Source organism: Sinocyclocheilus rhinocerous, unplaced genomic scaffold (assembly GCF_001515625.1).
Source record: "Sinocyclocheilus rhinocerous isolate Xijiao unplaced genomic scaffold, SAMN03320098_v1.1 scaffold252, whole genome shotgun sequence".
NCBI lineage: Eukaryota > Metazoa > Chordata > Actinopteri > Cypriniformes > Cyprinidae > Sinocyclocheilus > Sinocyclocheilus rhinocerous.
This window is the reverse complement of record NW_015625591.1, coordinates 922,136-937,555: the sequence shown is the minus strand read 5'-3', so window position 1 is coordinate 937,555 and position 15,420 is coordinate 922,136. Positions and strand designations below refer to the sequence as shown.

The following is a 15,420-nucleotide window of genomic DNA, read 5'->3' as shown; positions in this document are numbered from 1 at the left end:
TTGTGCGTTTTAATAGACCGGTGACGACCGCACAGAGTAGCATTATAACAGAACTTTCAAATGTATCTAGTATGATAAAACAGTGCTGCTTTACCCCACATACGCACGGCCGGAAGGAGCGGAAGCGGTCGACTGTGGCATAATAAAAGCTCCGCTGCTTTCGAGCCATGCGTCACGCTCGTTCAGCGGCCTAGTTTCGCTTCGACGGCTTTCAGCTTCACACTGCTTCATTCTACTACGTTAATAAATCATTAGCTCATCCATGAACATGATTTCTGCCCGAGTCCCGTCGGATTGCATCGGCTGTGGGGATGAAGACGACAACTCCCATGATTCAACACTCAGTCACGGCGTCATCAAACTACGCCTTTGTTTCTTTGTTTATTTTGAATACCTTTAACTAGCCTTCTCACACTCTCAGTAGCGTAATGTACATAGCATGATAAACATGTGATGAGCTTGAAAAATTTACTTTTCAATTTACTTGTCTGGACAAACTACCACAAAATAAAAAAAGATATATTTTACATGTAATGAGTCTGATTTTAGATAGGCTACATGAAAAAAAAAAAAAAAACCTGAACAAACCAGTGTGGATCAGATAGTAGTTTGAAATGGAAAAAAAATATGAATAAGCAAAATATTTTTGGTAACACTTTATTTTAAGGTGTCCTTGTTACATATGTTACATGTACTTACTATTATAATAACAATTAATTATGCATAATTACATGCAAGTAACCCTAAACCAAACCGTAATCCTAACCCTAACCATGTAGTTGTCACGGGCAGGGTGTTACAGAGATCAGGCAGGGCGACGAAGATGCCGAATAAAAGGATATTTAATGATATAACAGGAGATCCAGACAGGGTAGACATCAACACACAGGGTAACATTCACATTCAGGGTAACATTCACAATAACCGACCAACTCGAATACAAGAGACAGGAACAGATATAGGGCAGATAACGAGGGGCAGACAGGTGAGCACAATGAGGTGATTAACTAATAACGAGAACAGGAACAACCAAATAAGGACACAGAGGGAGAAACCACAATCAAACAGTCCACAGGGGTGTGACAGATCGCAACCCTCCTGGAAGGCGCGACCTCACGCCGTGGAGACAGAGGGAGGGACGGAGGGGGGACTTAGGAGGAAGGCAAAGGAGTGGATGTGGGATGGTGACAGGGGAAGGCAAAGGGCTGGCAGGCAGACATGATAGGCGGAGGCTCCGGCAGAGGACAGATAACCGGGAGGAGGCCGGCAGACAGAGACCATGCATTGGTCTAATTTACAGTATACAGTAAATGTAATACTAATGGCACGATATTAGATGCCACAGACAAAAATGCCCACATTTTCAAACCCCTAGTCATTTGCTATGTATGGACTGTAGCACTAGGACCCAGCTAACTACTGATGACTGTGCATCTGAAAACATGCTGAAGAATTCTACACGACATTATTGAACACCTCCTTAGTCATTTTGTTGTTGAGCAAATCATTACATTTAGCACTTTGCACAAACTGTTAACCAGTCTGGGTTATTCTACGAGTTATTGGCTTGCTTTAAACAAGGTTAAGAATAGAGTTCATCCCATAATTATCAGTCCAATAGTGTCAAATAATCAGGTCACTTCACTGAACATTTGCTCTGCTTTTTATAATCTGGATAGTATGAAATTTTGCTATTTAAGGACCAGAAAACATATAAATTGTCCATAGTAAACAATAAAAATATATCAAATATTATTTCAGAGCAATGTATATCCATAAGTGATTTATATGCACTTGAGTCATGTACACAGTAACAGTATTTAGCAGCTTAGCAGATGGTTTCTAAAATTTGCTAATTCAGTATCACTCAACTGAGAATGTAAAACAAATGGGGTCAGATGTATTTTACACTTGCTAAGACTAATTTGATAAAAGTCAATCTTAGATTTGATAGCAATCCAGAAAATACCTTTACTCTGTGCATTTTAAACTTCACGAGCAATTTTGGCTTTTAGGATTAAATGATAAACACAAATGATCCAGGCGACTGACACATGCTTTCAGTGGGAAGAAATTAGTAAGACTGATTGATTGCTTCACAGGCTTAAACAGTTTTAAAGCCTCACTTAAGATTTGCTTTTGAACTCACTATGCCTCCAGAATCTTCATTCCAAAATCTCCACATTAGCTAATTTGGAACAATGACACGGGCCTTTGAGTAAAAAGATCATTATTTCAAAGAAGATATGGCCATATGAACAACATCTGAGGTCTAATTTAGCTTTGCCACCAGAAAAGAAAAAAAAACTTGATCCTGACAGCTGAAACCATACTTGCAATTCTGGTTCTTCACTCATTGGCAAGATGAAGTGTAGGCTAAATGTGATTGTCTCATGGCAGAATTTTTCAACACATCATTATCACTAAAGAGAAGTTTTTAAATTTTAAACATTTTATGCTGTTGTAGGATGACCATTTTAATTATTTCAAGTCCTTGATCACAACAGTGACCACTAAATTTCGGTATGAAGTATTACATTTGTTGAGACAATGTTATCTCATTTTATCTTTGCCCTGTCCTTGATCACTATTCAGCTGCCTCTGAATCACACTGTGATACGAAGGGACAGGGAGAGAGAGACGAGGTGTGTATCACTTTTAAACAGTTATCTAGGGATAGTGATTCAATAAGCATCTGTAATCTTATTAAAGCCACCTCATCCTACCCATAGCAGTGAAATTCTGTCCACTAAAATGTCCTATCCGTGCCTTTGAAACCACAGCAACAAGTTTATGTCAATCAAATTACTTGTTAACAAGCAGGGGAGATAAAGTCTCCTTATAGCAAAGAAAGACAAGTGCTGAGCTCTCATTCATATGTATGTGCTCCTGCGGTGTAATGGACCCATTATGCTGTAAACAGCTGGAACCAATGAACGAGGAATATGAGTTGAGTTTATACAAATGGCTAATTTAAATGCAATAAATGACTAAAAGGGATAAATTGTACAAAGCACAGAGGGGCATTGGCCCTAAAGTGACCATTTTGGAAATTATCTGTTACATGCAGATAAGCTGAAAGCTTCAAGGGACCATTTAAAATGATGCAGAAATGATTTGCATCCATAATCGCTTTTGAGGATTAATGACCAGGGACAATAATATTGCTTGTGCTTTTGGCCCTGCCTTGCTCTTTAAACAAAATTGTTTACACAGGTGTAAAATGGCTGGTAAAAACACACAAACAGTAATTTGGAACTGGAACAGGGTGGTGCTGAAGCAAAATCCTTCTGGCCTCCCATCAATAACGCTGACCTCAGCAAAGCAAATGGCTGATCGTTCTTTAGAGATAGCAGCAGATATATTTCAATCACTGCCATTCTAAACACAAGCAGCACTTAATAGACTCAGCTCAACTGAAATGTTATAAGCATATAAAAAAGATGAATACTGAAGGCAACATTCGCATAATCCTTTCACATGACAAATATGTGTCTCTTTAAAGGGGTCATATGATGCGATTTAAATTGTTCCTTTCTCTTTGAAGTGTTACAAGCTCTTGGTGCATAAAGAAGATCTGTAAAGTTGCAAAGACTTAGACGAAGCGGAGTCCAGCCCGGGGTCGTCACATGTGGTTGCCGCAAGCCCACCGGACGCCCCTTCGTCGAATCCGCCGGCCGCGCCGTTCTCAAGCCCGCTGCCGCTCACTCTAGGCCTCCGGCGGGGCATAGAGGAGAAACAATAATGTACAGTATGTGGAAAATAATGTTTTTTGAACCTTAAACCGCATAAACACATTTCATTACACCAAATACACCAAATAATGTTCTTTTTAGCAACATCATATGACCCCTTTAAAATGACAGTTGAGCCAAAAAATGAATATTCTGTCATCGTGTTGTTCCAAAGAGTTATGACTTTGTTTTTGTTTTTAGTTTTTTTTTCTGTGAAACAAATAAGATGTTGATGTTTCCCCCAGAGATTATCTTTGTTCAATTCAATGCCATTCTGCCAAATTCCTCCTGATGTGTTTCAGTCATTAGCATTTGAAAAGTAATCATGACCGAATTTTCATGAACTATCCCTTTAAGATGCAATTATTTACTGCGTATAAAGAGAACAGTACATCAACCTGTTTCTGCTTCACAGAGATATCTAATGAACTAATCTTTGAGATTTATGTCTGGCCTGTGGAATCTGCGCACATCTTTTCACCTCACACGGTGACGCGCTACAGTCACAGCTTCCTCCTCAGATGGCCTGCTTCATCCCAAAATAATCAGAAACACAGTTAAGATCTGGGTCAGGCTAAAATAAGAATGTGTTTCCAACAAATTAACCAGCGATTTCTGCCAATATGCGGAATCGTTCAGCTATCAAAAATGTTAGCTCTGTGATCAAAAATGTAGTGGCTCATGAAAATTAACTTAAATATAGAAAACAAAATCTAGTGAGGAAACAAGTCATGAATAAACTTATTTTTCTCATCCAAAATGCTCTCGTTTATGCTGTCTACGATATTTGCTTATTGAATTAGCATCTTTGATTCCTTGTAGGCTACAGTTGAGTGCAAACACGTAACGTTACATTCATTCACTATCATTGATGGCATAATCATACCTGCTTTAAAACGGCTTGTTTTTGCGACCTTTAGATAAATAAACCTGCAGACAAATCCGTGAACAAACCAGAACCGATACACACACCTAGACAGCCCGTGTAAGGGGAAGGCTGATACGACACGAGATCAGCAATACTGCAACTTTCATGAATGAATAACCTCGATCAGACAGAAAGACATTTGAACCATATACCAGTAACCAAATATTTGAAGAATTGTATGACAGATTAGACCTACCGTTGCTGATGCTGAGCTGTGCGTATCGTGCGTCGAGAGCGCGCACACAGACACGCGAGTGCGCGAGAGGGAGTGGGTGTGACCTATGAGCCTGGATTCACACACATACTACGAGTGAGGACGACACTTGAAGAATGAGAAATATGCAACAATGTGATAGCATTTCAGTCTACATTTCTGTTTCAATTATTTCGACCTTGAATATATAAGTCATTTATAAATAAGATGTAGGGTGAACACAAGTAAAGATTAGGTCTGTCTCAGTCTGAGGAAGCATTTCAGTGTTCTAGTTCACCTGTATTCACCCGGGTTTTACATTCAATTGATCTTTTTTTTCTACACTAGGAAATAGCTCGGTCAGTTTAGTACAAACAACTATTCAAGCTTATTTGAGCACCCTGAAAAGCACTCTATAAATAAAATGATATTTATTTATTTATTTCAATTTCAGTTTTCAATATTAAAGCAATAGTATGCCTTTATAAGGAGGTGAAAAAAACAACTTTCACCACTTTTAATTCAATTTTTATTCTAATGTTGGCTCATTACAGTTCACTACCTAATCAATAATACTGAATAATAATAATAATAATAATAATAAAATAATAATAATAATAAACAAATTCTGACCTTGAAGATTGCAAAACGCAAACCAAAATCTCTCGAGACTGGCTGAAGTTTACACAGCAAAATGTAAACTTAAAATATTTTTTCCTCCTGTCTAATAAATCACTTTCAATAGTGCAAAAAACAGCTCTTCAGCATATCGAGAGGCTCTGTTAACAAAACTATGACAGAACAGGAAAACACAAATTTCCACTTAGCACCATAATATCAACATGAATAATGTAAAAGAGTTGGACATACTATAACAGCTCAACATGAACATGACCAATTCTATATTTTTCAGCCTCACCTTGTGCTGTAATGGTCACGAATGACAAGGACGGGCCATTTAGTAGTTTATGTACATCTGATCCCAGACCGACAGCTGCAGGGCAAGACTGCCAAAATCTGACCCATTAACTGCACTCCATCAGCATTCTCTCGCAGACAGTCTGCCGGACTCTGACTACCTCTTTGACAGTGAGCCAGTGCAGAATTGTGTTTACAGTAAGAGGGTGAGGATGCTGTCAGATCCAGAGATATAAAAAACTAACAAAACAAAGAAGAACATTTATACGACATTAAAAACTAAACCAAAATTAGATATAAATATGAGGAAATGATGATTTATCTAATCCCATTGGAAAATGGTTTTAATTGAGGGAGTGTGTTTTTAATAGCTCGAGGTGATGAATGCATCTAGCTGCGACAAAAAGGGTTTGCATTTGTTAAATCAAATTTAAATAGATGCTATTACATGATTATAAATAGACACTTCCAGACATATCCTAAGCAACTGTTCAAAGCAGCAGTCTGGCTGCCGCGCCCTTAATGCTAGACAGCCTGTGTCCATCTCTTGAATTATCTCATTTATTTCATCCTTTCAGTACAGTCCCATGATAACATCTTGCTCTTACCAAATGGTAACATATTAGCACATTACTGCAGATTTAAAGCCTCTTCTGCAGAATTTTGTAAGAGAAAAATGTAGATGGCGAAGGACCTTCTGCAAGCATTTCAAATGTCTTTCCATGGTCAAAATTCTTTGCAGACACTATTACACAGTAGGGACACAGTAGGGAACTTTGGTTTTGCCTACTACAACAATAACCCCCCGCCTCTCCTAAGACTTTTGGTCAAGGTCTGGGCGTGGGCTCAGGTTTCACCGTGGTGCGTGTGGTGCAAGATCCAGCCCTGCAATCAATGCCACCATGAAGCAGACTGGAGTTGCCTGAGCAGCATGCTGACGCTCAGTGTTCATGTGCAGACTGCAGTGGTATAAAAGCACGATCAATAGCCCATCTTGAATTATTAATCAACGCTAGAAAACACACTGGACCCTTGTAAAAAGCCCTCTCTGCTTTGGCTTCATAAGTGAAGAGATTTATACTCTTATATGCTATAATGTCTAAGACAAGATTTGCATTTCCTGTGCTAACATTAAGGTGAGATAATCACAAATCAACACTTCACTTAACAGCTCAAGTTTCAGCGCTGTCTGTGAAAGTTCCATGTTAAGTGTTGTGGATCTCCAAGATTAGATTTTGCAGTAACAAATGTTACTTGGACATATGTTTTTAGCATCCGATGTACTATTTTATGATTTCATAATAAAATTCTTTACATGTAAAACTGTCACTGGGGTGGTTCCCTTTCAATAGTAACTAATATTCACACCTTAGGTACCAATATGTACTTTTAAAGTACTATTATCTAACTTTAAGGTAGTGATACATACCTTTAAGGTACTAATATGTACAATTTGGGGGTAAAGAAGGTGTCCCTTTTAGCTTTTATACCTTAGGGTACCACCCCAGAGACAGCTTTGCACCTTTTTTCTCAGAGTATCACTGTAAAAAAACTAAGCTTACTGGGATACGTTTTACAAGAAAATACCATTTCAGTCTTTCTACTTCAAAATGTTTAATTTAATGTGCTACTTGCTACTTGTTTCTTTGTAATTAATTGTGAAATTTAGCAATTTCTCAGTGAAAATTGTTTCCACACTTTTTTTTTTTATGGAGAAATTATGGTATAAATAACTTCAACTGTCAACTAACTGCATTTAAACTCACATATTATATAACAAGATTAAATCTTCATTAACAAGTGTAAAAGCTATTGAATTAGAATGCAGCATCTCCTTGTGTTTCTATCAGTGCAGAGGGGGTTGCAGTTGCACCTCTGATTGACTCATCACTCTTTTTTCTCCACCCTGTCAATTTCCTCTGGTTATTGACTTAATTATGTTCTGAGCATCACATAGAAACTCATGCAATTAAGTCCCAACTGCATATTTGGAGGCTTTTACAACTAAACGTGCTACACATAAGAGCTATTACAGCAGTGAGCTGTGGTCACAGTTATTAACGTGCGGCATGGTGCTGAAAAATCTAAATGAATTGAACAATGTCCGAGACAGCTGGGGCCATGGTGACCATTCCAGCCTCCTCCCTGCTGCCTCTAGGGAGGTAAAGGGATCTGTAACGATTGTTCAACGACCCATCCATCTGTGTCGCTTGTAAAATTCCCGGCTGAAGTTTCAAGAGGCAACCACTCATAAGGGAATAGCAACACATATGGGAAGTCTATAATACACTTTCATCATCATTATCAATACAGTCATTTTATTTCTTTTTTATCTAAAAATATATAATTTTCTAATAACATACATTGCAATTTTTAAATTTACTTAATGCATTGGTCTAAAGAAATCCCTGACTTCTATTCACTTGTCCTGGAGTCTATTCAATCGACTTGTTGCCGGAGGTTGCTTTCATGTCTCATCTCTTGCACTTTTCCTCTTGAGAAAAAGGTCATATGGGAATTCAGCAGCAGCACTTAGAAGTACAAATCTTGCTCTCCTGCTTAGAACATGCAGGCTTTCTTTTCAAAACAAATGTAATCTATATATTAAAAACGATACTAAAGGCCTCACACATGAGTCAATGTTGCTACAATGAAAACCTGCTCTGTACTGCTTTGTGTAGCTATGAATTGAGATAAGTCCAATGAAAAAGCAAACAAGCAAACAAACAAACAATCATACAAACAACAGACAGACAGACGATAGATAGATAGATAGATAGATAGATAGACAGACAGACAGACAGACAGACACGACACGACACAGACAATAGACAGACAGACAGACAGACAGATAGATAGATAGATAGACAGACAGACAGACAGACAGACAGACAGACACGACACGACACAGACAATAGACAGACAGACAGACAGACAGACAGATAGATAGATAGATAGATAGATAGATAGATAGATAGTATTATGGATTTATTATTATTACAATATTGTGACTGGATATATATTAAATTATCTGGCATATTTTTATTCATACATTTAATAGGAAATTTTCTTCCCACAAGCAAACAAACAAACAAAGAATTATGTACTGGTTACATATTATTATTTATCATATCTATATTAAAATGTCCAGCATATTTTGATTTACACATTTAATATAGGGCAATTTCCATCCTACAAGGAAAAGAACAAAGTTAAAACTGCTCTTATTCATGTGCTTAAAAACCTTGCATTAACTAAAAGTCACTGCGTTTTGTGCTCTGACATTTACAAGCAGTCAGCCATGATGACACTGCACTCACGTCCGGATCAGTATTCCTAGCACAGCTGCAGGAGTGGCAGACAGCCGTACTGAGCATGCTCAGTCCTCATCCTTCATCCTTACCCTGCTGACTAAAACAATGAAAGTGATTTCTGTACAGAACAGAGCAGCAGTGACTGCCACCTGTCAGAGACCAAGGTGAAGTGGAGGAAGCCACTCTGTGTGCTGTGAGAAGAGGGAGCAGCTCCCCGCTATCATTACAGAAAGATTTTATTTACACTTCTGCCTTTCAGTTCCTATAACGCACTGTAAACATAACCAGCAAGCCAGTCTGCAGATATGATCCAGATGGCAGGATATGGACAAATACATCTCCCACTGACACATAATAAAAATTGTATTATGTTATTATAAAAACATTATTATTCTTGTCAAGCAACTGGGATGGGCATGCTTTTTATAGTTTGTGAGATGACCGGGTGAAATATCCACCTTGTAACCTAACCTCAATACAGGAGTTCATTATTGATAGAAGTCAGTTTCGTGACTAAGCATGATACTAAACAACACTCGCAGAAAAATCCTCACCTTATAGAGACAAAGATGTTACTGTCAAAAAAGGCAGGCTTCGTGAAATAACAAAGGCATTCTTATTTTCAAGATTCTGAGCTGAGTAAAGCAGCAGCTTTTTGCCTGCAAGCCAGAATTAGAGGTAATAGTAGAGGACAGGAGTTCACAGTGAGGCCAGTTCACTTCTGGATTAGGTCAAACTCTGATACTGAATTTCACTGAATCACTGGTGAATGAGCCAGATTTACTAGAAAATATACCTTCAGTGTACCATCAATGTATACAAATCTGAAAGATTTAAACAAACAGCTTTAAATACTCTTTAATTTTTAGTTCAGATTCCTAGTCTGCAGGAGGCTAAATAAATAACACAGTCAACAATGTGGAAAAAATGACCTGATTTGTTTAGCCTGTCAGAGATCACAGATGAGATGAGCAGCATTGTTTATGCTCTGATTCCCAGTGCTGCTAAAACTAAAACTATTCGTTAATTTAAAGCTGCAGTCCATAACGTTTTTTGGTTAAAAATGATCCGAAATCAATATTTGAGCAAGTGCATAACCAGCCAGCGTTCGAACCGCCTTACTTTAGCCCGATTCACAATGGTCATCTTATAATAATGTTTTCTAATTTGAGAGGTACGGGTAGGTTTTCGCGGGAAATTCGAGCATACTGCTGCGTCATTACGTCACGTCTGTAAACATAAAGAAGTTGTCCCAGCTACTAGGTTATCGCATGTGAGGATCCTGCAGGTGGCGGATCGTTTATAGTCTTTTCTCACAGCAGCCAGAATAATTAAATGTATCATTTTGATGGCGGATTGTAATCCAGAAAGGATTATGTGTTTATGAAACACATGTGAATTAAAGTAAATTATATTCCAGTTTTAAATGTGCTTCTGATTACAGATAGCCTGGGATTACAGTTCGAAGGGAGCATAATTTGCTTTTTGGGTTAAACAAATTTCTTAATATGAAATTCGAGATTCTTATTTGGGTCATATTCCAAGATGTAGGCTAGAATCTGTGAGTGCAGTGACTGACAGCCACACACACATACTCCTCAAAACATTAGATTCATCCGCGCTGGAGCCGTGCCGGTGCACAACCCACACAAGGAAGATAATTCCACACTCAGCTGCAATTGTAGGTTTTCAAACGGAGATGGCGACAAAGAGGCAAAATTTACGGACTGCAGCTTTAAATAAACAAAAATAAACTAATATAAAAATATTAGATTAATAACTTTAACTCAAAATCTTAAAACTCTTATTCTCTGTATGTCAAACTTGTAGCAACAGTGATTGACCCCTAATACCCAAGTTCAAACTGCATTTGGACCCACAAAGTTTCCTTGGCCCCAAATGCTGTTTGAACCTTGTCTTTTGAGGTTGCTGGATTATAGGGATCAGTGGATTGGCACTTTGCTGGCTCTCTACAAAGTCTGCCCTTGAGAGTGAGAAAAAAGCCCCTATGGCTTCAAAGCATTTTTGTCTCTCAGTGATGGTGGAGCATTATATCATTTTATCTGTCCGGCCCTTATTCAGAGAGCTAATTGCATCTTTCACTTGAGCGCACACAGCAGAATAGCATTTGCCCTCACAGACCTTGAAGAAATCATAAAAACAATGGCTTGTCTCAACAATAACTTAATAATTGGCCACTGTTCATAGAATTTATTATATATATATATATATATATATATATGTAAAATATATACGTATATATAGTATAAATACTATTATATATTTTTTAAATGTTTTATTTCAGTTTTAGTTATTTTAGTACATGAAGTTAAACTAAAGAAGCGAAAAGAAGAAATATTGCTTTGGTATATGAAATAAAATAAAATAAAATAATTTAAAAATAAAGTAATTAATTTAACATTTATTTCAAGTAACAAAAATGTATTTTATGGTTTTAGTTTGGTTTTCAGTACAGCTGCATTAGCCCTTGAACAATAAATTTAGCGATGTTATGATTCTTAAAGTTAAAAAAAAATTTTTTTTTATATTTGATGTCCTGACATACAAGTGGATAAAAGACAGCTCACAATACCCAGATTCTGTGGCATCTCCGTGTGGTGCTGAAAGGGTTAACACATCCCACCAGCAAGCACTCTGATCTATAACACCCATAAGCCCATTATAGACTCCACTATACACTGATAGGGTCTCACATGGACTGCTTCTCTACTGAATAGAAAGGTGGAGGAAATAATTTGGAAGATATATTATATAAGATATTATTATCAATACTATTATCCACTGGTAAAGATTAATAGTGATGGAACTGATGATTAATTCATGCAGCGATAGATAGGGAGTCAGCAGTCACATATGAGGAACCATACGGCATAAGGCAGTCTAACAGAGAATTTAGATTAAAGCCTTGACGTACAACACCACAGAATGGAGAGATTAAGAAAGACAAGAAAAATAGGTGATGAAGTGAGGAGTGATAGAGTGACCATGCAGTGTATGCAATCTTGTGCATGCAAGTATGTGTGTGTGTGTGTGTGTGTGTGTATGTGTGTGTGTGTGTGTGTGTGTGTGTGTGTGTAGGTGCTGGTATGCCACGATGCGGAGGAAGTAAATTTAGATTTAACGCTTTGTCCTCTCTAGCTTCATATCTGCTGATGGTTGCAGTGTGCAGCATAGCATGTTGTTATCAGCTGTGCTGCTCAGAAATGCCAACACTTTACAGAACAGAGCATAGCAAATGTTGTTATGTGCTTTATAATAGAAAAAGTAAGGTTAAGTGTGTTAAATGAAAAGTTCAAAAATGAAACTTTGCTGAAAATCTACTCACCATCAGGCCATCCAAGATGCAGATGAGTTTGTTTCTTCATTGAAGAAACATTGTTTTTGAGAAATTTACCATTACATCATTTGTGAAATCCATTAAAAATTCCATCCCCTGTTTTCCTCTCACATCAAAAACCACTGACAGATTTGTTTAGAACCATTTTGGACTGTTTTCACTTGTAAACGGTGCTTGACCTGTGCATATTTCTCTCTTTCATATAAGATGACTTTTCACTGGAGAAAGTAATAGTATGGACAGAGGATTCATATTTTAGCCGGAAGCAGCAGTTTGAAGTTTTAAAATGGATTGTTTCATGGTTTGATTGATGCAAACACACAGCTTTTCACTTCACGATACATTAATCGATGGACTGGAGTCATGTGGATTACTTGTGGATTATTGTGATGTTTTTAATCAGCTGTTTGAACTCTCATTCTGACGGCACCCATTCACTGCAAAGGATCATTGGTGAGCAAGATGTGATGCTAAATTTCTCCAAACCTGTTCTGATGAAGAAACACTCATCTATATCTTAGATGGCCTGAGGTTAAGTAAATTGTAAGCAAATTTTCATTTTTGCGAGAACTATTCCTTTAACCACACCTTATTCTTTTACACACACAAAAGGACTTAATAAAATTCACAAGTTTAACATATATTTATAGTCAAGCTGTCAAGTTGTCGGATAAACCCAGGAGTGTCACTCTATTCCACCCATATATCCGTTCCAGATAGGCTTTCAGTCTGTGTTGCTTAGCAACAGGCAAAGCTTGATGCTTTCATTTCTTATGGAACAGTATTCATTGGCAAAGAACAGATATACAAACTAACCAATGACGTGCTGATCTTGCTTAATTATGAATTATAAACATCCTTGAAGCACAAGAACGGATAACATGGGCAAAAAAAAACATCCACACACTTCAAACTGCATGTACTCTACTGAACAATTTACCACATACAAATGTCAATAGCTTACTACCAATGCAAACAGAGTCACACTGACTTGAAAAACAACATTTATGAAGGAAATAATTAGGGTTAAATAAACGCACTCCATCATTTAATATGCATTTACAGAATGCTGCCATTTCATTGGCTGTGGGAGCTCAGGTGGGTTTGCCAGGGCAACCTCACAGGAAGCCTTACACCAATGCAATCAAATCTTTCACCCTGGGATTTCATAAAACTGTCGTTTCACACTCACCTTCTCACCTTCACATAATCTATTAGCTGTCAAATGGCAGGAAGATACCCGCTATCACAAATACTGTGATACTGACAGAGTAAACAGAACATATGTTCTGAATCTCACAACATCACAAGGTATTCTTATGCTAAATTTACACTGCAAGGGTGGCACAGAAGTGCTTCTGTATAATGCTGTATAATGCTGCTTAGAGGTGGCATAAATGCATTTACAAAGCATTTACAACTGTATACTTTGATACTAGGGGCTAAGGTTGGTCAGCGCAGGCAGAAATGGTCTTTTATGCAGTATTGTAACTTTACACTGAATTTTGAGCAGGCACAGAGCAGCTTTAATTCAGCAGTGTAAAGACACCTTTATACTTTTTGAAGTATTTAGCAGTGTACACTTAAAAAGGAAAAATAAATAAATCAATGAATAAACAAACACACATGGCGGCTACCAGAAATCATATCATATGCTACTGTTTAAAATAGTAAATTAATTTTTTTATAATTTTTGCAAAAGCTCATGCGTCATCTTTCTGAAACTTTAATAACTGACCTTTCACCTCTGACGAGAACTGGGCAGAGTGTCTTGCTTCAAAGAGCTTCAGTTCCTTATTCAAGTCACAAATGGTCAAATCAACGTCCCATGACAGGATCCCTGTTAGATACACAATTAATAAATCAATAGTACACAATGCTAAAATGTCAAAAGATAAACAATATCCTACACAAAAGTTACACAGAGACTTGTCATTGATATGATAACTGCTAAAAAAAAAAAAAACATACACTGTAAATTTGTATATTGGAATATACTTTACAAGAAAATACTATTCCAGTCTTTCAACTTTAAAATGCCACGTTCAATTCAATGTGTTACTTGCCGTTTCTTTGTAATTACTTGTGAAATTTACTGGCAATTTCTGAAAGAAAATGGTTTCTACACCATTCTTTCAGTGTATAATGATCACATATCGTCTGCATATGCATACATAGGTTTCTTTGTATGATTATCAATTATTAAAAGCTGTTATTATCAATTATCAGTTATTATCGATTATTGTCAATTATCAACTACTGTTAAGCTTTAGCAGTTCTGCACTGTTTATCTGAATAACGTCTGTTTGGTCCATGTGTGACTACTGAACTCTTCATGCTAAACCCAAAGGTAGAAACCCCCAAATGCGACTCACCCTGTTTAATGTGTTCTTTCACTGAATCAAGCTGGTGATCTGTTGAAATTTCTCCAATCACAATAAGCATATAGTATCGAGTCTGGCAGAAAGGAGGACCGACACACCGCTGCTGTCCAAGGTGCTGAATAATCTCGCGCTTCTCCTGAGGACCTATAGTAGCATCTCCTAGCGGCATTTCCATGGTAACCGAATCTGGAGCTGAGGGAGTTCTTGCATTTCCATGACAACTGCAGCCATCAGCCCACTCCGTGGGGCGGGATTAGAGGAGGAGCGGAAAGAGTGGCTCGGAAAAGACGTCCTGCTATTAGTTATCGGCTGCCACCACACGCTTACATTTCATCATGACAACTTTGCTATCGATAATGTATTCTGAGATACCTAGGGGAAATAGTTGTTTACGCTCCATCTGCAAATGACTTTTCATTATGCCAAGAAAATTGGATGTAATCCAGAATATATTGATTCTCAAAAACGGATGTTTGCAAACTCACTCTCTCTTACTGAAAGGCAATCACAGCCAAGATTTTCTCTTATTATAATCATATTTTAGTGATCAATCATCAATAATCAAGGAAACTTTTTATCTTATTTTTGTGC

At 37.5% G+C, this 15,420-nt stretch overlaps 1 protein-coding gene across 1 annotated transcript in view; it reads right to left on the bottom strand.

Moving 5' to 3' along the window:
* LOC107757801 (microtubule-associated protein 1A-like) overlaps positions 1-15,134 on the bottom strand; it is a 32,656-nt gene extending 17,522 nt beyond the window's left edge. The window contains exons 1-2 of the mRNA XM_016575385.1: positions 14,821-15,134; positions 14,184-14,285 (exon numbers count right to left, since the gene is read on the bottom strand). Of these exons, the coding sequence (XP_016430871.1) occupies positions 14,184-14,285; positions 14,821-15,004 (286 nt within the window). The 5' untranslated portion in view covers positions 15,005-15,134. The remainder of the gene's footprint in view (positions 1-14,183; positions 14,286-14,820) is intronic.
* Positions 15,135-15,420: the final 286 nt, after the last annotated feature.